General features: G+C 40.5%; 1 protein-coding gene and 1 pseudogene across 1 annotated transcript in view; one reads left to right on the top strand and one right to left on the bottom strand.

Moving 5' to 3' along the window:
• Positions 1-24302, bottom strand: part of LOC148157116 (uncharacterized) — a 33339-nt pseudogene extending 9037 nt beyond the window's left edge.
• A 101-nt stretch (positions 24303-24403) lies between these two features.
• Positions 24404-25390, top strand: part of nlgn3a (neuroligin 3a) — a 47237-nt gene continuing 46250 nt past the window's right edge. The window contains exon 1 of the mRNA XM_088009764.1: positions 24404-24482. Within this exon, the coding sequence (XP_087865890.1) occupies positions 24404-24482 (79 nt within the window). The remainder of the gene's footprint in view (positions 24483-25390) is intronic.

Here is a 25390-nt window from a genome sequence, read left to right as displayed (position 1 = left end):
TTTGATTGATTGATTAAAAATAGCAAAATTGCTGTAGTACAATCTGTCCACTGGGTGCCAGCATTACAGGAATTATTAAGAGGTCTTGTGAGAAATTCTGTTCCCCCGTGAAAATCTGTTCCCCCTGTGACGGGAGCGCGCATTGCAGCCAGAGACGTGGATCCGGTGAATCTGACCATTTTCACGGCGCTTCTGATCGATTTCTCGGTAAAAACTACTCATATGATCATGTCAATGTGTAACTTTCAGTTTAATCGGCAGCTATCAAAATAAAAATACATACATAAATAAACGAGGTCCGGTGTGGAGGTCTTTTTTCGCTGTTTTGTGTTATTTTGAAAGCGAAGAAAATCGATCTTTTTTCAGCTTTTGTCTCGTAAGCCTGACAAATAAAAGTCAGTCAACAAACACAGGTTCCCAACACATAGTGTGCATTTATAATTTTTCATTTCTGATGAAGGAGGAAGGAGATTAATATACCTGCAAGATCTTTTACTTTGTTTTCAAAATATTTGCACTATGTTTGACATTTGTCCTTAACATAGTTTAATATAAGGTAGCTATTGAAAGATAGTTTCAATATATTTATATATATTTAAAAACACAAATATACTAAGTAATACAACATACAGTGAGTCAAAAATGGAAAATTATAGTTTAGGATCTACGCATGCGCAGTTTGATCCAAAAATTATGCCCCGCCTCTTCCGTGACAACTCTCACACATTCAAAAAAAGTCTCGCTCTCACACATTCAAAAAGAGTTTCGCTCTCACACATTCAAAAAAAGTCTCGCTCTCACACATTCAAAAAACGAGTCTTAGTACTGTGTGTTCAACTTTAGTCTTGTGTATGTGAGAGATAAACGTCTGTGTGTGTGTGTGTGCGAGCTGGTAGCAGTGTATGTGTGCGAGACAGTTAACGTTTGTGAATGTGCGAGCTGTTAGTGTATGTGTGCGAGACAGTTAACGTTTGTGAATGTGCGAGCTGGTAGCAGTGTATGTGTGCGAGACAGTTAACGTTTGTGAATGTGCGAGCTGTTAGTGTATGTGTGCGAGACAGTTAACGTTTGTGAATGTGCGAGCTGTTAGTGTATGTGTGCGAGACAGTTAACGTTTGTGAATGTGCGAGCTGGTAGCAGTGTATGTGTGCGAGACAGTTAACGTTTGTGAATGTGCGAGCTGTTAGTGTATGTGTGCGAGACAGTTAACGTTTGTGAATGTGCGAGCTGTTAGTAGTGTATGTGTGCGAGAAAGTTAACGTTTGTGAATGTGCGAGCTGGTAGCAGTGTATGTGTGCGAGACAGTTAACGTTTGTGAATGTGCGAGCTGTTAGTAGTGTATGTGTGCGAGACAGTTAACGTTTGTGAATGTGCGAGCTGTTAGTGTATGTGTGCGAGACAGTTAACGTTTGTGAATGTGCGAGCTGGTAGCAGTGTATGTGTGCGAGAAAGTTAACGTTTGTGTGTGTGTGACATTTTAGTATTTTTTTTAGTGTGCGTGGCTATTTTTTTGGAGTGTGCGAGAGTTTCTGGTAGTGTGTGAGAGACGAAACGTAATTTTTTGGAGTGTGCGAGAGTTTCTGGTAGTGTGTGAGAGACGAAACGTAATTTTTGGAGTATGCGAGGCTACTTTTTTGGAGTGTGCGAGAGTTTCTGGTAGTGTGTGAGAGACGAAACGTAATTTTTGGAGTGTGCGAGAGTTTCTGGTAGTGTGTGAGAGACGAAACGTAATTTTTTGGAGTATGCGAGGCTACTTTTTGGAGTGTGCGAGACTTTTTGGTAGTGTGTGAGAGACAAAACGTAATTTTTTTGAGTATGCAAGGCAACTTTTTTGGAGTATGCGAGAGTTTCTGGTAGTGTGTGAGAGACGAAACGTAATTTTTTTGAGTATGCGAGGCTACTTTTTTGGAGTATCCGAGACTTTTTGGTAGTGTGTGAGAGACAAAACGTAATTTTTTTGAGTATGCGAGGCAACTTTTTTGGAGTATGCGAGACTTTTTGGTAGTGTGTGAGAGACAAAACGTAAATTTTGTCCTAAACGGCCCCTCATAAGCATGCTCTGTGTTCTTACGTTGTTGTTTTACTTACTTAAATAAATCTAGATATTTTTTAAATTAAATAAAATAATATTAGCTACTGCAGTGTACCAGAGAATCACAAGAACAAAGAACGGCTCTCAGTGAGGCTTCAGTTCTATCAACCTTAGTAAAGATCCGTCCAGAAGAATCGGATCGTTCGTGAATGTTATATCACTATACAGCAGACTTTCGTCACAGCGTTGTCCAATATGTGCGACATATCAGTCAACATCTCCGCACAATAATTAATCGCAGGAGTGACAATTTTTTTTTTATCGCAGATGCAACGTGTGTCTCACAGTACAGCTAGCTTTGCTAGCATCACGTCCACAGATCTTACCTTTCTTTAAGCTTTCCTTCCAAGTGACGCCAAAAGTTGGACGAAGTCCCCACCGTCTGTGAAAGCGAAGCGCTGCTGATTTTACATGTCGCCATATCTTATGGTTTATGCAGCGCTATTATATCACCGACGATCACATAGACATCTACTCCTGCTCAGAGGAAACCACTGCGCATGTCTGGAGCTCCGCGTGCGAGTAAAGGTGGAGGCGATGGGTGACAACAGACACTAAGTCACGTTATTGCTCGGATTTTACGGCGCCACCTTAAGTCCCTGAACGTCACATTTTAATGGACAAAAAGCGCAACGCGACTTGGATGTAACGAGTAACGCGACAGTTTTCTAGAAATGTAGTGAAGTAGAAAGTACAGATACTTACTGTAAAATGTAGTGGAGTAAAAGTAGAAAGTATCCATTATTAAATCTACTTAAGTAAAGTACAGATACACGAAAATTGTACTTAAGTACAGTAACGAAGTACTTGTACTTCGTTACTTCCCACCACTGGTCCTAAGATTTCTCCCTCGTAATCCAGGGTTTCATTCGTTCCTGTTTTGTTTACATACTTACGAGCCTCGCTGCTTTCTCCCCCCCCCCACATCAAACTCTATTAGTTTCTGTCATCGCATAACCTGACGTAGCAGGCTAATAAAAGCATCAGTGAGGAGTGCAGCACCTGGCAGCCGCCCTGGAAATGGATTTGCTGCATAGAAACGGCTCTCATCTGGTTTGGAAAACCCTGGGTCCTGCTGCCATATATTGGCCAGGAGCCCGTGTGAATTGTGAATCCTGCGCCACTTGGCCTTTATACTAGCAGGCTACATACTGGCAAGTTGACCTTTATCATTAACCCCGCTGCGTGCTTGTCATTTGAAGTCTTTATTATTCACGATTCCCTTTGGGTGTATTGTATACCGGGGAGCATTGAGAAGGGATGCTGTGCTACTTAGTACATTCCCACTCAGCATTCATCGCATTTAGTTTCTGCTCAGAGAGGCGAATACTTTTTTTATTTAAGGGTAAAAAGCATGAATGTGTTCACACAGGGCCGTGTCATATTTTTGATCATAGCCATGGAACAGTGTAATAGATCTTTACCCCCACAGAGTTACTGAAGGGATCATGAGAGTTTGGATGTACAATCCACGTGTTTTTGTGGAAAAAGCACAAAACTGAAGAAGTCATGAGAGTGTCTGGTTAAGGAGTCTCGGGGTCTCATCTTTGCCTTATTACAGATGATTTGGTTGTGTTGGCATCTTTGAGCCACGACCTTTGGGGAACAGTGCTGAAGCAAGTTTGAAGCGCCTGAGATCAGGGCCGACTCCTCTTGGCCAGGTCCCTCCAGGACCTGTTACCTCCTTGACCCAATCAGAGAAAGGCAGAGGATCACACATCCATCCATGGAAGCAACAAAAAAACAATCAAGCAAGAGTGAAATGTTACTTTATCCTGTCGGTAAAATAGACCGTGCTCTTTCAAGCACTTTCATAGAACTACACCATTTATGCAAATGTCCAAACGAACTTCCACCATTTTTATCCTGATTTTTCTCCTTTTTTTTTAATACTCCCTCTTTTTTATAAAAGATTCAGACTCTGGACTTTGGAGACTCAGCCAGACCAGAGCAGACAAGAGCTCAAGGCACGGTTGATATCCTCCGAGTAGTCGTCTTTGGCTGCAGCTAGTGCTAACCAGCAGCCATTCTAATTAAACTCAGTTTGCTCTTGAAATGCTTTAAAACATGTTCAAACACTTCTGAACGACAACTGTTTGATTGGACACATTGCCGCCTCCATCCTGTTCGCAGGTGATAAGAGCGTCGTCTGCAAAGGGAGTCAGCAGGGATGTATTTTTTATTTTTTTTATTTTTAAGTGCGGTTCCAGTGTGTGCAATGAGACCAGCCCAATCCATGTCACGCGCACACTCTCTATGATAATATTCATGACTGTTTCCCTTTTTGCTTTTTTGCCCAGATTCCACATCCATTACATCTTTATCACAACTATGGTTTATTATCATCCAGCTCTGTGACTTGCCTTCACTCAACCTCATTCTGCTGTGTGCAGAAGTCAGCAGTCTGCACAAAAAAAAAAAAGTAATCCACCGCCTCTACTGATGGGATGCGATATAGCTCTCATCACTTTCAGTGCTGCTGCAGCAGCTGCAGAATGTGGCAAACAGGCTGTTGACACCCCACTTCTGCTCTGTCAAACACTCCATTTGAACAGTGTGCTGTCAAAATAAAGCCTATCAAATTACTGGATTACATTAATCAATCGTGGTGTTTTGCTGCATCCCCGCCATCACGGTAGCTCTCTTCTTTGGAAAAGAGCTCTGTGTTCACTTGTCTTGAGTTTAATGATGCCGCTGAGCTCGGCATCATATTTGCATGTACGCTCGCTTGTGCGCCACTAGCCAGAGGACAGATTGCAAAAACACCGTTTTAGCCTTGCACAGTTTCCCATTATTAAAAACAGAGTCCAAGAATGCCGTCCAGATTACAAATGCGTAAATTGGAAATGCGTGTTCGTTCCTCTTCTCCTATATGCTGTCTGAATCAATTGAACAAACCGCCATGATATTTGATGACTTGTGAGCTCCAATTATTAGAGCAATATTATGGCCGGGGTAAGTCCGGGATACTCCGGTGGAATTCCAATAGTGTTCGGGAGCTGTTTGTGTTGGTGCTAGTCCTTCAGGGGCTGCAGAAGGGCATACGGCTCAATAACTCAATTTTTAACAATTAGCCCCTGACATGTCCCACGGAAATCAGATAGAGAGAGCCCCAGTGAATTATATTTTGGAAAGTACAGACATCAGTGTTCCAGAGGCCTAAGCTGCTATCCAGAAAATTTTTTTTTATGACTTTCTTTTCTAAACATATTGCTGATGAAATCAAAGAGTTGATAAGAATTGAAGTCTTAACCCCTAAACTGTTTAGAGTGGCTTTTTTTTTATTTCGTCTGCATCAGCATGGAGCTCATCACCAACCAATACTGTTCTCTCTCTCTCTCTCTCTCTCTCTTTTTTTTGTTCTTCGCTGTACCAAGGGGGAAAAAAAAAAGGTCACTTATCAACAGCACAGTTGCAACACTTTCGGTGGCACAGTCCTTATCGCTCACAATTTCATCTGTATTATAGTGAAATCAGAGGTGCTTCAGGATATGTGAGCAGATCTCATCTAACTGGCCACGAGACACACCCCCTCACCCCCCACCCCCCTCTTCCCGCCAGAGTCACCTTGGGCTGAGGCCGACTTTGCTGCATCGCCGCAGCCTGATGTTATTAGATTGTCCAGGAAGGAGAAAGGTTAAAATAGCATACGCAGTCCATCTTGCCGTGGCTTGGTCCCCCGCTGCACTTCCAAGGGAATATAGAGAACAAATAGAGCTGTTGGTGGACGTTTGACTTTTGTGTCCCACACGCGTCCAGGCTCACATGTCCGATCAGCACCGAGCCTGGATGCCATCAAGAGGATGAGGTGGTATTTGAAGCAGCCTGCTCAGGGAGGAATGCTTGAGGGGATAATCTCTCCTTTGGGTTCTGATGAGCTCTGCTATGGCCTGATTGCAAAGGGGTCAAAGCTCTGTGAAGTAAGCCCAAGAGACCTGATAGAACAATTAGAAATATGTGTTTCTGGGTCACTGGAGCACAGTTACAAGTCTGCTAATATATATATATATATATATATATATATATTTTTTTTTTTCCAATTTCCTGACAACTTAGCAAGTGGAAGTGTCTATTTTTGGCTTTTATCTGGTTTGTTATATGAGCGTTTACAGCATGTGTCGTGAAGTTGTCCAGTTCCAGTTCGCTATTAATGATCTTACAACAGGTATTAAGTAAATTTTGTTTCCAGGTATTCCTACCTTTATATGACTTTGTAAATAATGGTACAGCATGGCTTTTTTGTGTTTAGATAAAAAACAAAAGACAAAACATGTATCTACTAGATCCACATGATAATAATTTCCAGTGTTAAAGTTGACAAAGAAAAAAAAGAAAGATGTCTTGTGTTCTTAGAAGAAGAGCTAACAATAGAATTCAGGGAACAAAGTCATGCGTGGAATTCTTGAAAACACAATAAAAACAGGAACATAACAGGAATACGGAGCATAACAGGCATGACAACAGGGCTGACCATGTCCAAGGAGAAGCAGGAAGTAAATAAAATGCGATGCTCAAGAGGACACCACATTATTAAATTAAAATACAATTAAACTCATGACAGCACATGAAAAACCTAACGGAAAGAAAACAAAACGACATACAAAAATAAAATGCGACAAATTCTGACAATATCACAAGTCTAAATTGCACATGAACCTCAAAATCAAATATGGACACCTTGCATAAAACTTAGTAATAGCCAAAGGAAAAAATAAATAAATAAAAATAACAAACAAATTATTTGCACTTTTGTACAGCCACACATAGACACAGCTGTGTGCATGCATTGGGCTGTTTGCACAGGGTTGAAGACTAACATACATACTAGATATTCTCAAAGACAATTGCTCTAAATTGTCAGTATTATCATTAAATCAATTTTCACCAGTGATTTGGCCAATCATCAATATTTTGAATTGAATAAATGCCTTTTCCCCCATCGGTTCTTGTTTATTACTGCAGTAAATTCTTACAACTATCCAGAAATAGATAGACCACAGTCGCAACCAATTCCACTTATTCCTGGTGCACAGATTTTGTTTAGCTTGTCAATAGTTAATACCAATTTTTATCATAGTGGGCCTCTCAAGTATCACCAGTGGTGTTCACACCACAGTTTGAGAACCATGGCCTTTGATTTCTGTCTACCTTGTGCTGCACATCAAATCTTTCTTTTCCAAATGTGCTAGTTGGTTACATCAACAGCAAGCTGTGCTGCAAACACTGTAGTGGCAATATAAATGATTGAGCTGTGGGCTTTCTACCTGTAAGCTGACCCAAAAATAAACAAACCCATAATTTCACATATGCTTAGAGCAGCATGTACCAAGAAAATGCGAGTAATAAATCCTGGAAAATTGGTCTCCGTCATAAATATTTGATGAAATCAAAAAACACAGAGTATACACACCACACAACACAAGCTTACAAATTTAATTCACTTCTCACGAAACGCTGTTGGCCCCTGTGCTTCCATTGTCAGGAGCTGTATACAGCTCCATTCAGGCAGCATATCTCCTGCTTAATTTAGCAGTAAAGAAGTTAACAATGCTTGACAGGGACTGAAATGGATATGGATTCTTGAGTGTCAGAAATTTAATGATACAGATCATATTAGTTGAACCGCTAACGTGCCAGACCATGAAGCTAAAGTTTGAGGATGTGCATGTGTTGCTTCTGACTCGATCGCAAAAATGTCAATTCTTGAAGTGGAAACATCAAAATCACTCATATTTGAATTTTCAATGTTTGGTCTCATAACTCACACAAAAAAATAAATTTTACTCTGCATTGTATTCATAGTCTTTGGTAGTAAAACCAAAGTGGTTTGTACTACAACCACAAACTTGAATGTATTGAGATTTATTTGATAGACCAACAAAACTATGATATATATTTTACCAAAGGAAAAATGAGGCAGAAAGCTAACACTGCATACACACTGACAGGATAGCAAAAAGTGGAGGTGGCAGCATTGAGCTGATTTCTTCAGCATCAATAGCGCAAACAATAACTTGTCACTTAGTAGACAAGGTATAAAATATGGAGCTAAATGATGTTAATGTTCCACTACAGCCTGATAAAAACCACAGCTTTGTCCTACGCTATTTGCTTCATACAGAGGGTTTGGGTTCTCACCTGTTGAGAAATGATTGCTACACTTCACCCAGTCGCTAACGTTCATCCATGACGTATCTTATGCGCCAGTTCGATCCTAAGAAGCTTACGGGAAATTGTAAACAACTGTCCTCCACTGCGAAGAGAGAAGTCATTTTTCACAACTTCTCATTCTGTTCGCTGATTGAGTGGGTTGAAAATCGACCGGAGACGATCTGAGTCGAGGGGGAAAAGCAAAGACTGTGCTGGAAGCAAGAATTTTTTTCAAGCAGAGCTGCACTGGAAAGCAATGGCCAGGCCAGTTCCACTATTGAAATTGTGACAACTGAAGCAGGCAAGTTCATACGATCTTAGAAACCCCTGAAGCAGAAGTGCATAACTATAGTAAAGCACATTTTGAATATTTTTCAAATAATGTGTAGAATTGAGCAACTTTGTGGCACCCACATTATGTACAAACAATCCAACTGTACGATAGAATATGAGCAATTTTATATATATAAAAAAAGAAGTTAGAATCAAGTATTTAATAGTTTTTGACTTCTCTAGTTTTATGTCAGTGTGTGAATGGCAGCTATGTGAAAACCTTTTCAGAGATCTAGAAATGCAGTGCAGCTTGTCCTACTGCACTGTGGGCAGCCAGAATAGGTCATTTTCGAATGGACAGTGTCCCGCCATCCATTAATGGAAAATCTTCTTAGGTCTGAGGAGGGTCAGCCTGACTAAAACCAAAGGTCTGTTCTGGGCAGCTGAATATAAACACACACCTCACCTGTCAGATTTTTATTTATAAATGATTCTGCAAACCGTGTGTCCTTTACTTTCTATCAACTTCTTCCATCAATAATTTGTGTTTTATTATAAATTAAGATAAGACATATAATCTCCAGGCCCTTATAGTTTTGCCAGATTGAAACTAACGTTTATTTATTAGGTTATTTTCAGAGACAAAACAGTCAAACAAATGCTGTGCACTGAACACACAAAATATCTATTAAAAATAAATGCTGTAAAAGCCAATAAGGACACAGAATAAAATAGCTGTTAACATGCAAGTCAATAAAATTAACAAAAAGCTTGATTAACCTAGAAGGTTTTTAGCTCTTTTTTTTGTTTGTTTTTTTTGAGCCCACAGACTTAACTATTCATATTGCAGTGGTATACTGCTTTACCTGTTGGTTCATTTTATGTAGCATTTAACCTGTTGTGCCTGAGCCAGTGGTCTACCTCCAAGACTGTAGACTTGAATTATGGGTCAATTATCTCCCCCGGTCTTGCAGGCCTGTTTCCGAGTTCAACTTTATGTCATCTTTATGTGATACCCTAGTTCTGCCATTTAAATAGATGTGCCTCTTAACATTTCCATGCCATATTATTACATGCTGACTGCATGCTTTTGCGCCCTGCATTTGCAATTCAGTCTTTGCTCAAATTTATATTCACTAACAATACCATTGTGGCCAAAATTATAATGCTAATCCCAACAGTCGGTAGAAAATATGGAAAATACTAAGGGGGGCGGGAGTCTCTGAGCCTTTTAGGGAGGGTTTTTTCTCTTGAAAATAAAAAGCTAACACATTTTCTTCTGCAAACAAGTCAGGGCCCAGTGCCATTTGCTGATGGTACCTCTGCTCTGCAGCCCATTTTCCTCCATGTTGTAAAAAGTTAAATTAGCTTCCTCTGGAGCCAATTTAGCTGAATTAAGGAGCTTAGAAAGGTCATACTTACATTTTATTTAAACCTAATAGACATTGCATTAAGAGTGATTTCCCGTGTTTGCCTATGTTACCTCCAGACTTTAAAAATTTAATAAGACCAAATTTCCATCCATTAATTTCTGATCCTTTGTCATCCAGAAGCATTACATGTGGCTCAGGTGTAAAAAAAATAATAATAATAATAAAAAAAAAAATCAGGTATCCAATATCTTTGTGGCATTTTCCTAATTTAGACCTTCAATTCACTGCATGTTTGGCCATTGAGCCACCTATTTAAATTAAATAATGAATGAATTGCATGGGTAATTATGAAAACTGCTCACAAGCGGGACTAATGCTTTTGCAGGTTTAATTAGAACAGGAGCCTGCCACTCAAGATTTTTCCCGGTGCCAATCCGAAAGGACGGAATTGCGAATTCTCAGGGTGGAGGAGATAAGGCTCACCTTGTGAGCTTGCTATACATCAGACCTCTGCACATGGAGCTACAGTTAGCTAGGCTGCAGAATGTTTTAGCCAGATGTGTGGCTGGCAGAGTCAGAAAATACTGCACATTACAGCTTTCCTCAGCAAATGATAGCAGAGTTGTTAACCAACAGTTTTTCTTCTACGGGGAGTTAACCAATGAGATAGATACAAGGGTGATTTTTATTTTTATAGCTTTTGTTTTTACAAGTCAACAAAGAGTGAAACAGTGAGGCAATAAGTATTTGATTTCATACTGATTGTGCGCTTTTAATTGTTTGCAACCATAGATAAAACAAGATTTAGAGCATTTTCATTTTTATTTGATGTTATCACCACTGTAAGAGTTTGACACGTCTACCTTTTGTTTAAATGGTGTGAGAAAATGCAAAACGTAACAAGATATACCACACATTTCCGTCACATCTATATAATTGATGCTATTGCTACTCGGATGGTACAGCATTGATTCAATAATGTTCCTTAATCTCATGGTGCTATACTTTCTGCACTGATGAGGATTCAGCATACCTGGTGCTGAGCACTTCATTTAATCAATCAAGTTTATTTGTATAGCGCATTTCAGCAACAATACAGCTCAAAGTGCTATCATAAAAAGTTAAAAGACAAAGAACACATAGTCAACAATTGAAACATTACATTTTGCCAAGTGCCATCGTCACACATCAGTTGTTGGTTAGTATTTAACTTATTATGGTTCAAAAGCAACTCTAAGCAGTTGGGGTTTTTAGTCTTGATTTAAATAAACTGCACTCTGAACTATTCTCTGATCAATTGAATTTATAATTATTTGACCATTTGAGGGCAATGATGGGCTGCGTATAGGACATTGAGTTTTCATCTCCAGAGGATTATGTATCAAATGAAAATGAAGTGAGACGATAACGAAAGTAAGCAGAGTGAGACGCAGCAGGACACTCTGAATTTTACAGCCTTCGTCCCAATAAACACGTACAGTGCAAAACAGGGTTGCATTGTCCTTCACATATGTGACAGTTTTACAATTACTCTTTATTACCTCACGTTTAGGACCATATTATGTGCTGTAACATATCAGCGACAGATACTCCAGTATCTTATTTTGTGTATAAGGCCACACCTGTAGGCAAAATCAATTTCTTCCCTTTCAACATTTCCACCACCATGGGCAAGACCAAAGAGCTGTCAAAGCACCTCAGTAACAAAATAACAGATCCCGACTAGACTTAGACGAACCGTAAAACCATCAGTAAGAAGTTCATTGAGAAGGTTCTAAAAGGTGGAGTGATTCATTTTAAATAAAAGAAAAATCAAATAACCTTCAATTAGCTTTGATCTTATACAGGCTAGTTCTAAGTTTGCCAGTGACCAAATAAATATATATTTTTAAAAAAGTGTTTGAATGATGTCCACGTTGTCTTCTCCAAATGCGTTTTGAGTTGGGGAACTTTTAAGCTGCGGCCTTTAAAAATGCATTTTCCACAGTCAAACACAGAAGTGGAAGAAAAATAATTTGGAACTTTTTTCTACTAGGCCCCATAAACACATTAAGGGGCCAATTTTCAGCACCAATAAAGCCTTTGTCAGGAATAGTCTCATCCAGAACACAGAAGATGGATAATAGATGGATCATCTAGCACAGCACAAACCCCAGACCCTGGCAAGGCTTGAGAGAAGCCGCTATAGAAGAGTTACGGAGCTGCATTTTCACACATAAGACCTCTATCCTTGTTACTCTTTCTCTCCCAATTAAAATTAAGCTTCCACAAAAAGAGAGTGTGTTGATTTCCTTATTACTTATTAGACTCAGGGGATCAAATTATTATTCTCACTGCATGATTAAATGAAAGAATAGATGTAGGGTTGTAGAGCAGCAGATGATTCGATCAACACAACTGGCTTCATTTGTGCACTGCACCTGCTAGCTGTTTGCTGTTGATACTGACACGAAGCCGGAGGGCTCAATGGAGCAGTGACTGAAACAAGATGTCCCTTTAATAAGATTCAGAATCCTTCCTTCCATTAGTTCATGTCTGGTTCCCTCTCTTTAGTAGCATGCTTGCATTGTTGTTGGGTAAGAAACCGCCCGTGGAGACCTCTAAGGAAACTAGGCCCTGGAGGATACAAAGAGTGTTGGCTTAGAGGAGAGAAGCTCCAAGATGAGCAGCAATGTCCATTCAAGCTTAGGTCAAACTGGGAAGAGTGGATGTTGGCCTTGACTGACCACAAACACCGCTATGCATCTGTGTAATGAGTGGTCTGCCCCTCCCCGCCCCCACCGAAATGGCGAGTCGTTCCATTTATGCGCCGTTGCTCGATACAGCCTTCCTCGCTCTACTCAGCCTTTCCAAGCCTGAGGGCAAAGTACAATACAGTGGCACAAAGACATGAAGTGTTCGGGATGGAGAGAGAAAACATTCGCTGTATATTAAATAGAATGAAACCTCACATTTTTTCAGTTGTTTCGAGCAAATTACTGTAACAGTAGGGTAACCGTGTTAACAAAATTGAAAGGTGATGATTTGAATACTTTGCAGTACGTGTGTATTTTTGCGCTAATACGATTTCCTCTGCAGATTTTGTCGGGAACTAATGTCATTTGTCGATGTCCTTGGTGAACAAGAAATGCGTAATCTCTCACATTGTTGTTTACATATGGTTTAATCAGAGAAGCATGGTCGTAGATAAAAACCTCCGTGCAGCATTCAGTCAAAGTACAAACATAGGAACTCATAAATGTCTGCTATCAAGTAAAAAAAAAAAAAAAAAAACCTAATTAGGCAAAGAGATCTGGTGGGGATTGCATCAAATTAGGCGACTGACAAGCTCAGTAATCTAGAGCATATAGCATTTTTCATCTAATAAGTCTCACAGATGTCCTTGGAAAATGGAGTGCACGTTGATGTTGAGCTGATAAGAGAGGGAGGAGAGCGGAGCATCTGAGGTGTGGGTCATGTAGGAGTACAGTGACAATTTCTTCCGACAACGTCCCATCTTATTTTTTGCTCCGTCAGCACAGTCTTTAAAGCAGGGATGTCGTATTTAATCAAATTACCTGCAGAAGCTGCTCCTTCTTTTACTAATTAATTGAGGGCTGGTGGGGGTCGGCGCCTGTGAAGGAGCATGGACTGGCTCCTTTGGGATGAGTGTGTTTGTGCTCTGTGAAACACGAACCAGAGAGAACTGAGCTAACAGGAGCTGACAGCGGCAACCGCCCTAGTGCTCAGATGCGAGAGAAACCAGTCGACTTTTTCATTTGAGCCTCATTAGGAAAACAGTGAGATAAGTCATCTCGGGCTCAAAGACGGCAGTTGGGTTTGGTGCCGCGGCTTTTCAAGGAAATGCGAATCAGGTTTGACTGAAGATGTCAGGACTTTGAGACTCAGAAGCTGTTATGTTAAATGGTTGTGCAAGATAGTGGGCTCACACTCAGCTACATATTCCTGTCACATCAGTGTTGTGTTCAAGACCACCTAACCCGAGACCAAGACAAGACCAAGACCAGAGTGTATCGAGACCGAGACAAGACCAAGACTTTTGGGGTCCGAGACCAAGTCAAGACCAAGACCGAGGGGAGTCGAGACCGAGTCAAGACCAAGACCAGCGCCCCACGCTACATGATACTATAAAATGTAAAATATGATCGAAATTGCTTCTCAAAATAATCTGAAAGATCCATATTCCCATAAAAACACCTAGATATTAAATACTTAATATATTTTACCAATATTAAATATTCCATTTCTGTGCTAAAAAGTGTGATGGTCTCGTGCCATCCCTAAAAACATAAAGCCCTGGGCATTTGAACATATTGCTCATATAAGAAACCACCACTGTCTGCACCATTAAACATAGCAATTGAGGCAATGCCCTGACGGTAAATAACGCTTAACTACGAACACTGACCAAGGAGCAACAAGCAAGAAGTAACCAAACAGAAGGCGCTCATCGTGACTGTTTTCACTCTCTATCCCAGTACATGAAGCCAGGTAGTCTGACACCATGGCAGACATTACAGCTGCCACTTTGAACAAAAACAATCAAAGAGCATTGTGCATGCTCTGCGTGCTCTTTCGTTCTTGTGTTTTAGTTATTTGTTCATTTAAATATTAACGTACATAATCAAATAAAATAATGATGCAGTGTACACAGAGCATTACAAGAACAAAGAACGGGTGTTCTGTCAGGTCAGATCGTCATACGCTTAGCACAAACTCACGGTGTTCTGTCATACGTTGTCAGATAGTCGTACGCTTAGCTCAGACATGCATACGCTGTCATTACCATATGATTTTATTTAATCAGCAACATAGAATCATGATGTAGATCATTATTAACAGTTATTAACAGTTGTATGGCATCCAGCTGCAGCCAGACCTGCTTTAAACACACTTTGAAACCACGACAACGCATGTATATCTATCTAGTTATCATATTATGTCATATTATAAACAATTTAATTACTTATTTTCGTCATAACTTGTTGCGTATACTGACAACTACGCTGACGGTCGGACTTAATGCTCATGCGCTGGCATGGTACTCACTGCATGTATGCTATTCTGACAGCGTATGGCTATCTGATAGAACACCGGCTATATCTGTCAGACACGTCATTACCATAAGATTTCATTTAATCAACAACATAGAATCATAACGTAGATCGTCATACACTTTGTTATTAACAGTTGTATGGCATCCTGACTTAGCGGTTAAGTGAGTTTTACACGGGCGTGTGTTGTAGCTGACTCCAGCAGCAGCCAGACTCTGCTTTAAATACACTTTGAAACCATGACAACACATGTATATCTATAAAGTTATCATTGAAAACAATTTAATGACTTATGTTCATCATAACTTGCTGCGTATGGTGAACTGACAACTCCTCTGACGGTCGGACTTCTTGATGCTTAATGCATGTATGCTAACCTGACAGCGTATGGCTATCTGATAGAACAACGGCTCTCAGTGAGTGACACTCCAGTCCTATATAATAAGTAAAGAGCCGTGGAGAAGAATTGACTGTTTCTGAATGTCACCTCACTATATTGCAGACTTTTGGACATAGCGTTGTCCCATATATGCGACAAGTCAGTCTACACCTCCGCACAATAATTCACCGCAGTGAGTGATAACATTTTTCATCACAATGCTTATGTGTCTCTGTACAGCTAGCTTTGCTAACATCACGTTAACGGATCTTACCTTCTTTGAGCTACTTTTCTAAGTGACGAAAAAAGTTAGACGTTGTCTCCACCGTCTGTGAAACCGAAGCGCTGCTGAGTTAGCTGTGGCCATCGGATTTCTTACTATTTATGCAGCACTATTATATTACTGATGATTAGACAAACATTTTCTGCCGCTGAGAGGATACCACTGTGCATGTCCTGGAGCGCCGCGCGTGAGTGAAAGGTGGGGAGGGAGAGTAAAAGGTGGGGAGGGTGGGGGGAGTAACAGAAACACTTAGTTGCTTGGATTTTAATCTGTGCGTTTTGCATCCACTGAAAACAAAGATGTTAACAAATAAACTGGACAGTATGCTGTACGTTTAGTGATATTTTCACAGTTGCGGTCTTGACTGGTCTTGAAATAAAATGCCGAGTCCTCAGAGCCCGAGACCGAGACAAGACCGAGACCAAATGCGGTCGAGTCCGAGACGAGACCGAGACCATCAGAAAATGGTCTTAAGACCGGTCTTAAGACCAAGACCAACTTCGAGTACCACAACACTGTGTCACATAAATGGACACTGCATTTGCATTATTAATGGGCCATGTATGATTTAGGGATTTTTTTTTTGTAGGAAAGTTATACAGCTCTGGGGGTTGGTCCTAAATCTAATTCTATTTAAAGGTCAATTTGTTCAGTGACAATACAGTGTCACGCAAAAGAATTTATATTACTTGAACTTTTTCCACATTTTGTCACCTTACACATACAAACATCAATTTAATTTATTTGGATTTTATATTGTGGACATACAATGTGGTGCATAACGCTGAGGTGAACAGAGAAGGTAACACTGATTACAGAATTGTATGAAGTGAATTTGTACTTACTCCTTAATGAAATACAGGGCAATCGATTCCGTCAGAGGTATCCTACTCTGTAAACGCAATCTAGCTGTGTGTAAATTATTCTCTGTTTAAAATCCAGCTGTTCTTTAAAGGCGTCAGAGGTTTTTACGACACTGATCTCTGTCAGGGATATTTTGTCATCTCCAAAGTGAGGATGTACTCCTGTTGGCTTCAAGATGTCTATGTACTGCTGCTCTCCTTCTGCTGACAAAGAATCCCTCCAGGAGTTGAAGTCCTGAGAAAGATTGTAGCTCCACGACCGCGTGGAGAATACTGTTTCATTTCGTAGCATTTGCACTGACAGCCTCAGTTATCTGCCCAGACTCTCGGCCACATATAGGTGAGAACTTGGCCTGGACCCTAAACTGCACCTAGGCTGGGGTCTCTTTTCCAACCTGTTACCACCATAGGGTGTGCTAATGCGGTGAGGATGCTAATTAGCCAATCTTTTCGAATATTCACCTTATTGGCCAAAACCAGTAACATTAACAGTGTGAATAGGCATTCAAAAGATGTTATGGTAATGACCTGTTGGTTTCACCCACATTTACCCTTTAAACAAGATGAATTCAAATACAAAGCTTGCCATTTGTAAACCTCAGAAGCTTCTATGTAAAGCTTGGTGTAGTTTCTTTGTAACTTCAACTGGTGTATTCCCCCCCGCCCCCCCAAAAAAAAGACAAAGAAAATCTTATGACCAACGACAGCTGGAGTTTGATGCAATGGAGTGCTTTTCTTTAGCAGTCAAAGAGAAACTGGTCAGAGTTCATAGGAATGTGGATGACGATAAATTCATACAAATAGTGGAAGAAAAATGTATTTAAGGCTGCAGTGACTCTACACTTATGCACAGGTTCACATTTCAGGTCAGCAGCCCCATTCATTCATACCACAATGGAGAGGTTTTGATCAAAGCAATTCCCCATCAAAGTCTAAATCTATAGATTTATGTTAAAAAAGATTAAAAAACATGATATTGATGTTCATAAACTATCTGCTAGTTTATAATGGTTTATTACATTAAAAAATGGCAATGCAATTTGGTGTGATGTGACAAAAGTTTGAAAATATTATGGAACGAATACCAAGGCTCTTTAAAATGCGTGTTATTAAAAGGCTGCAAAACTAAGTCAGAGGCAGTTCTTCTCTATCCCTCTTCTTCCTCACCAATTTTGCATTGCTCTTTGACCCTCCCGCTCTCAGGTGTACAGTGTGTCTCGCCAGCCTATAGGGCATGTGGAACAAAGCCACTGTGACATTTTATCTGACGGTAGCCCCTGTGGGGCCTGAGCCAAGCCGCCGAACTGTCAGGCAGATTTCAGCGCAATGAGAAAGGGGAAGAAAGCCAAATAAACAGAGGCCCAGTGCAATCTCCCATCGCTATGCAGTGCAGACGGACCCAGAGAGATGTCCTCTGGGATTGATGGAGGCCAAGATGAAACGGAGAGCCAGAGCTAACCTCTTTTGTTGTTGTTGAAACCCAGTTCTTTAGTGTTGCTAGATTTAAAGGAAGGAGTGCAGAGCAAAATGAAAAAAGAAAAAAAAAAAGCAACGGAGCCTCGTTCGTTCCAGAAACAAGACCAACGTCTCAACCAAAGGGAAGGGAGTCAAACAAATATTGTTTTCTTTTTGGAGGACATTGGTGCAAGTGTCTTTTGTGTGGTCCATGCTTTTTATGTTCCCTACAATAATATTTGCGCTGCCTCTTTTGCAAAAGTGTTAATGAAATCACACACACACAGTATTTCAAAACAACAACAAAAAAAAGAATTTCTCGTATCAACGAACTGGCGTGTTTCCCCAGTATTGCAGTAGGGAACTTGAACCAGCTACGCATTCTCACTTGTTGAAGCTTGTGAATTCTACATACAGTACGCACAAACCGACTAGACCGCTAACTATTAATTCATGAATGTGCCAAATATGCTTGGCATCAGTGAGAAACGTCAACAGACCACAGAAAAAAAACGCTACCTGCTTTAACAGAATTTATTTTCTTTTCTACTTTTGATGAAACGTCTATGCACACAGTTATGACTAAAAAATACTCCCGTACTGAATAAGATTTCCATCTGTAACCTGCTTTTTCTTCCAGCATTAGATTTCAAGGGAAACTGTTAAACTGTGTTTAATTGGCTAAATGGAAATGTGGAAATGTCCAATTAAGTATGGCACCATAAAGCCCCATTCAGCTCCTCATCTCTATGGGGTAGCATTAACCTCCTGATGCCTTCGCAGGCAGATGAAGAGATCCCAGCAGCTAATGTTAAGCTGGAATCGGATTCTTAGCCCCGGGAACTTCTTATCAAAGCCCCAACTTAGTCCTCCACGGTGCACTGCGTAGCCCTCTTCAGTCTCAAATAGACCAGTCGGCCCCCAGCTTAGAGAAAACAGAATCCCCCTGCGCTACTTTCCTGGTGTGCAGAACAGTAAGATCACTGCAGTCAGATGCAGAGATCAGAGAAGAGTGAGAGAGTGGGAAAAAAGAGTAAGAGTACATGTACGCGCAGTAGAATGGTGACTGAGAGGTACTTTAACCGGTAGTTGTTTGAGAAAAGTCAGCAGTTTTTCCTGTGTCAAAGTTCACTGAAGACAGACAAGAGTTGGAAACCGTTTTCTGTGCCTCCGGTTAGCAGCATTAGACCTCCAGAAAGGACCGAACACTTCTTTTGTAAGTGATAGACACTTTAAAACCAACTCGTTGGTTAGCTTTTTGCTGGCTTTTAAGAAAAAGTCCAAGAAGAGCAAATGAGGTGGTCAGACCAGAGCTCAGTACCTGCTGCTCCTAAAGACAGCTGCATTTCTTGTATTATTTTGTTTTGCAACAAAGAGCAAATGCATGCCTGACCTAAGCAGCTGCTCACATTGCCTTTTTTTTTTTTTGGCACATTTTCAAATTTATATTGTGGAGTAAACACACAGTCAGTGTCCAGTCTTTAGATCCTATGTGCCAGCTTCCACTGGCTTGTGTGTTGGCCATGCAACATAGTCAGTGCATTTGGACCATATTATGCATGGTAATGAGTGAGTGCTGTTGCGAGGGAAAGCAAAAGTGCCATCATAATTGAGTTAGATTAATTAAAGACACTCCACTGTATTCTTACAGATCAGCGCATCTTGTTAGAGAGCTGTGGGCTGAAGCACCGGAGGAGGTGTGCTTTTGGACTCGGAGTATGTGTTTGTGCATGTGTAACCTGCAGATTGTGGGCTAGCCAGGTTGTTGTGCAACGAACTAATTGAAATGAGAGGCGATGTGCGAGTCTCAGCCAACATGGCCGGTCCATTTGTCAGGGTGACATCACTGCACTCACACCCCATCCATCTCCGGGTGGCAACACAGAACCATGCTCCTCCTGGTGATTAATATCCATACCCCCCTCACTGCAATGCTCCCCACCACCCCACACTTGCACGATGCTACACGCATTGGCATTCATGCCAAAACAACAACAACAACAAAAAACAAGAAAATACTCATACACACTCTGTTGGAAAGCTTCCCATTCACTTATGCACACAGTTGCTGCAGTCAGTCCCACATCGATTGCACCTCAGTTTACGCTTTCATGTATACATAGTTGAAATTCAAAGCCAAATAGGTTAAGCACAGCGACTTTTCATAGATAGGCAGTGTTTGTGTTCTGCTGTTTTTAGGTAGCCCTAATTTATCCTGGGTCTCTTTCATGATTTTGAAAGAATGTTGACTTAAATGTAACTATTTAAATGTTTTGTTTTGTTTTTTTTAATCAGCAATTTTAATCCAATCTGAAATTGTCTTTATGCTTATTAGGCTCATATTTCAAACCACTACGACTCTCACTTAGAATCTCAGTAAAGGCCTGTTTATGTTAGTGCACATCTGCAATTTCTGGCAAAGTAGTCAAAATATGTTGTTGTGTTACAACCACAACTAAAACAGCAAACATGTTCGTCTGTCCAGGTGAGACAGAAATGTAACTTTTTGCTTACACACAAAACATGATTTGGGCTCAAAACGAACATTGCACATCACCTTAAAACAATATTCACACTGCAAAATGCGGTGGTGGTGGGGTGGCATCATTAAATGACAGATGAAGATATAAGTTGCATTTCAGGAATGATCAGACATTGTAGTGTGTAGATTCTTCTCTTTTGCTGCGATTCTGTTGCAGATTTATAGATGGGTAAATGTGCTTTAATTTCGCCTCAGTGGTCCCGTTTACTGATGGCACTGTTAAAGCCCAAGGTTTTAGATTTAAAATCGTTTTCATTTCATCAAGATAGTGAATCAGAAAGGAACATTCTCAAAATCACAGCTGAGAAGCAGATCATCTGTTTTTATGTAGCATTTTATTGGAAATAGCATGTCAAAGATGTTTGTGGACTGAGTTATGGCAGATGGCCGCTCACACTGAGCCAAGTTCTGCTGGAGGTTCCTTCCAGCTGTTGCTACATGCATGCTCGGTGTGAGGGATTGCTGCTAAGTCAACGACACACTGCGAACGTCAGTCCGCTGTTGCTGCATGTTCTTCCACGAGGAGTGAATGGTGTAAGTGAGTGACTCCAAGCAGTCAGATGGGTTTCCTTAGAACAGTTTGTAATCAATTTGAATAATAAACTGAACTTAATTGCATTGTTTGATAACCAAATTGGAATGCATGGAACTGACTTTGAATCTTTCTCAATGGTTGGAATGAACTGACTATTTTTTTTTTACGTGTCTCTAGATGATATTTGCTGTTCGTTACCCTTACATAAATAAATGAATTGAATTAAACTGAGTTATACCACTCTTAATAATCAGTGAAACAGTCTTTATTGACCTGACAACAATCAATACCTTCACCAATCATCATCCTTTCACCACAGTTGATGTTAACTGTTAGGCAGTTTGATTTAATCGGGCTGAAATCTCCACTTCAGGAAAGATTGTCAAAGTGCTGGCTACAGCCTCTTAAGCGCTTTTCGTTTGGAAGCTGGTTTTTGCCGCACAAGATGAAGAATTGTGAACGTTCGTAGATTGATTGGGCAACAACATCTGCTTCAACAGTTTCTCTGAATTCGTACCAAAAAACTGCGGAAACCTGCGCTAATATGCTGCTGCAGAGACTTAATGACGGTGATGATCAGGTAATCAATGCATTTGATTAACAGCATCTGGCTTCTACTTCATTTTTTTTTTTTTTTTATTTCTGACTGCAGGATGTGAAAATTCAGGGGATTTTAAACTGTTTTTTCATATCGTTTTAGATTTTGACAAGCAAATAAAACATGGTGTGCTGTAAGACATTTTGCTTGAAAGACATTTCAAGGGATAGACATATTTTTTTGTATTTCCCAATATGGAAAAAAAAATGATTTTGTCTCTACTGTGGCAACTAGCAATGTACCCAGACCAGAGAGATCTGAGAAATATATATTCAACATAAATATATGCATCAGAAACCATATTCTCTGAGCAAATCATTTCTCCCTGTAACCTAGTAGGAAGTTATCAGTCGGAGAGCAACCTCACTGACAGAGGTGCAATGTTTTGTTTTTTTTGTTGTTTTTTTTTTTTTTTCACAAAAGTACACTCACTGTCTAAAGACAAACAAAGATCATTCATTCTGGGCCACATACGACTGCTGAACTCAAAGAATACAGCTAGCTTCTATTAAATTTGATGCTATGGATCTGCAAGTAAAGTTGTCAGGATTTTACAAATGAGCAAACGTAAGGCGACAGGTTTTATGGTATCCAGAATAAAAGCTGCAAGAATACCTTATGGATTGGCTTCTCGAGTTCTTGTGTAGAAGTGTCAACCAAGACTAAGCTCATTACAGCCAGATACCAGAGCTACTCTAACCTGAGGAGAAGAGGATTTGGGCTTTGAAGATCCTTTAAATGATGACCTTTCTCTCCTGCTCTGCTCCTGTGATGTGCTTTGATAAGCTGGGGCTCTGATCTCTTCCGTGGTATCACGGCGCATCAGTGCACACTGAGCTGCTAAACTTTCTCACCACACCCTGAAATTACATCATCCCAGCTTGCATGTCATGTTTCATGCAACGTCTTTGAAGTTGTTCTGCCACAGGCCAAAACATCACACAAGGCACCCCAAAGGTGTGATGTTTTGGACAAAGGATGTTGATTACACCAGGAAAGTGTGTGTATATGTAGAGAGATGTAAACCTATCCACAATAATAAAATAACATATCAGTGAAAGAACTTGACAATGACAAATGTGTGTAGGCATTCATTACTTTTTTTATTCCACATTTAACATAAATTAGACTGTACCTTTAAGCTGTTGATTCAACGTAATATTTCAAAGAATTAAAAAAAAAAGAATGCTATGGTCAAAAAAGATGGCATCCTGATTTATTATTTTTGATCTTTTGCAGCAATCACTGTCTACTGTGCAGGTTGATCCAACTTTACTTGTAGGGTTTAGAAAGTTTTTTTCATTCAGTAACCACATTTAACACCAAATATTGTTATGACCTGGTAGCGCTTCAGGACTTTGCAATCAAAAATTTTACTTTTGAGTTCTTGGACAGTCACTGCTCATATTGGAAAATTGTGCAATTCCAGTCGGCAGCTGATTTCTCCTCGTTTCTCCATTATCGATTCAGATCAGATCTGAGATTCAGATCTGGATGGACTTTTTAAGAATATTCCAGTGCTTCTATCTTAGCAGTTCCTGTGTGAATTCAGCTGCATGCTTTGGGTAATTGTCTTGCTGGAGGATCCATCACCTGCAGCCGAAGCTGAGCTTGCCAACACTGGACTGAGCAGTATGCTTTAATTCGGCATGTCTTGGTAGTCTGGAGGCTTCACTGTACGCTGCAAATTTTAATGTTGTCAGATCTGGTCATAAAACAAAACTGAGCCCTGTATTTTTGTGTCTCTGTCAATAGTGAAGCCATGGGTCTTCTTCCATGGACTTATGAAAGTGACTCTGGAGTTCAATGGCTTCCTTATTCAAACATTTGCATTTTCTGCCTTATCAAAATGGGCATCAAAAGTTTACGTGTCAGCATTAATGATTGGATCTCCGCCTCTGGTTAACTCCACAAGTATCTGCAAGCGCCACTCGATGCTGCCCGTCACTAGTTTCTGAAACACGGCATTTCCTCATTTCTTTTGTAGACGAGTGCCAGATTTGTCTTCCTGTGAATCACATCAGTGGGTGCTGTGTCCAGTCTCTCCAGGATTGCCAGTATGGCATTATGTTTTCCTTCTTGAAAAGAGAATATAAGTGAAGTCATGCTGTTTAGACCAAACACTGCTTGTATAGGATCCTCTATATTGATTTTTCCTGTCTGTGACTTAAGTTTGTTTTCCTAGTGTTCAGTGCAATGCCCACAACAATACTACACTATCTAGTAGCATTTTGGTTCCATTTAAATTAGCTGAGTAGCTGGTTGTAGACATTGAAATATGAGAAACATAATTCAAGGATGAATTAATTATTTTCTTTTAGCAATTGTATTTGCTTACGCCATTACATTTTAAATGAATTCAGACGTACCCTGGTCAGTTGTCGCTAATGAAATCACGTCTCAGCACAAATGAAGGATTATTTTACTGAGCTCTAACGCTACCAACAAAACGTGTCCACGTCTGCACATATATGCATTACATTTGAATATCACACTGTTCGTTAAGGCACAGTGTTCTTAATGAAAATCTTCCCACTGTGTACGTGCATCCAAGTGGAACCAAAGTGCTGCTTAACCTCACAGTTGTGACTCTCAAACACCAGTTTCTCCCGTTCCTCCTGTGGAAGCAAGCAGGCCCGCCTCCGCACCAGCTGTGAGATGCAAAGCTCCCCTTCATGTAAACGCATTTCAGTGTCTTTGAGCATTCTGTCTGTGCTATTATGTGAAAGGGAAGATGCTGCTGTGAGATGGTGAGAAGAGAGAGGGTCGTTAGGTAGGGAGGTGGAGAAGGGAAACGGAGGTAGGTATGGAGAACAGAGCAAGACGCCAAGAGGAGGAAGACGTGAAACATGACACGGATTCGGCAAAAAGGAGAGCCGTAAGAGGTGAGAGGCAGAGGCAAAAGAAGTCCACGTAGCTAAAACTAAGCAACTACCTTACTGACATGTGATTGATTGAGTGGCACTCGGGTGCCAGGGGTCATACATATGTAAACTGCTCATTTGTAGTTGCTGCCGTGGCTGACATTCACCGGAGCCCTTCGGATTGTTTCGTCTGACCACCAACGCACATCACACTATCAGATTAAGCAGCCCCGAAGTCACATGCAGGATGGCCGGCAGCCGCCACGTGCACCGCAGGATCTGACTTTAAGTATCTTGTTTTTCATCCCTGCCTGCCATAACAAGCTCTTGTCTGTCAGCAACAGATCTGGGTTTTAGAGGCTTAGATATGTGTCAGATGAGCTTTGGTGTTTGTGCAGCACAGATTTTTTCTCTTGACATTTTGTTGGTTGTTTGTCTTTTCTCGTGCCTTTGCTGCACGAAAGCCACATTTTCCAAAAGAGCGCCTCGGCGCGCGTGTGCGTGTGTGTGTGTGTGTGTGTGCGTGTGCGTGCGCGCTACCTTTCTCCAAACCATACCAACACAATGCAGGTAAAAGCTGCGTAATGTATATCTAACATGTTGTAAAACCAAGAACACTGCTCTGACGCTACAGGTATCAAATATTGTACTGAATGTGTTTTTTTTTTTGTTTTTTTTTCAGCACTTTGAAAGGATATGAGTGCATAATACATTTTCTGAGTTGGATATGTATAAGTACATCTATTTGTATTTCTGAATATCTCAGATTATGTTTCAAATTGTCCAAATGTTCCTTGTAAGGTCTTTCTTGCGAAATGGCAGGCAGCTGCTGTCAGCGTTTGACATCATCTGGTAAAATAAATATAGATGATTATTATGAGGCCTATTATTAAAGGGAGAGCTTCAAGCTTTATTTTTGTACAAGATAT

The sequence above is a fragment of the Poecilia mexicana genome, unplaced genomic scaffold (genome assembly GCF_051168715.1).
Source record: "Poecilia mexicana isolate PSO_F unplaced genomic scaffold, ASM5116871v1 scaffold_10, whole genome shotgun sequence".
Taxonomy (NCBI): Eukaryota; Metazoa; Chordata; class Actinopteri; order Cyprinodontiformes; family Poeciliidae; genus Poecilia; species Poecilia mexicana.
Note: the sequence above shows the minus strand (reverse complement) of the source record. Positions and strands in the feature narration are given on the sequence as shown.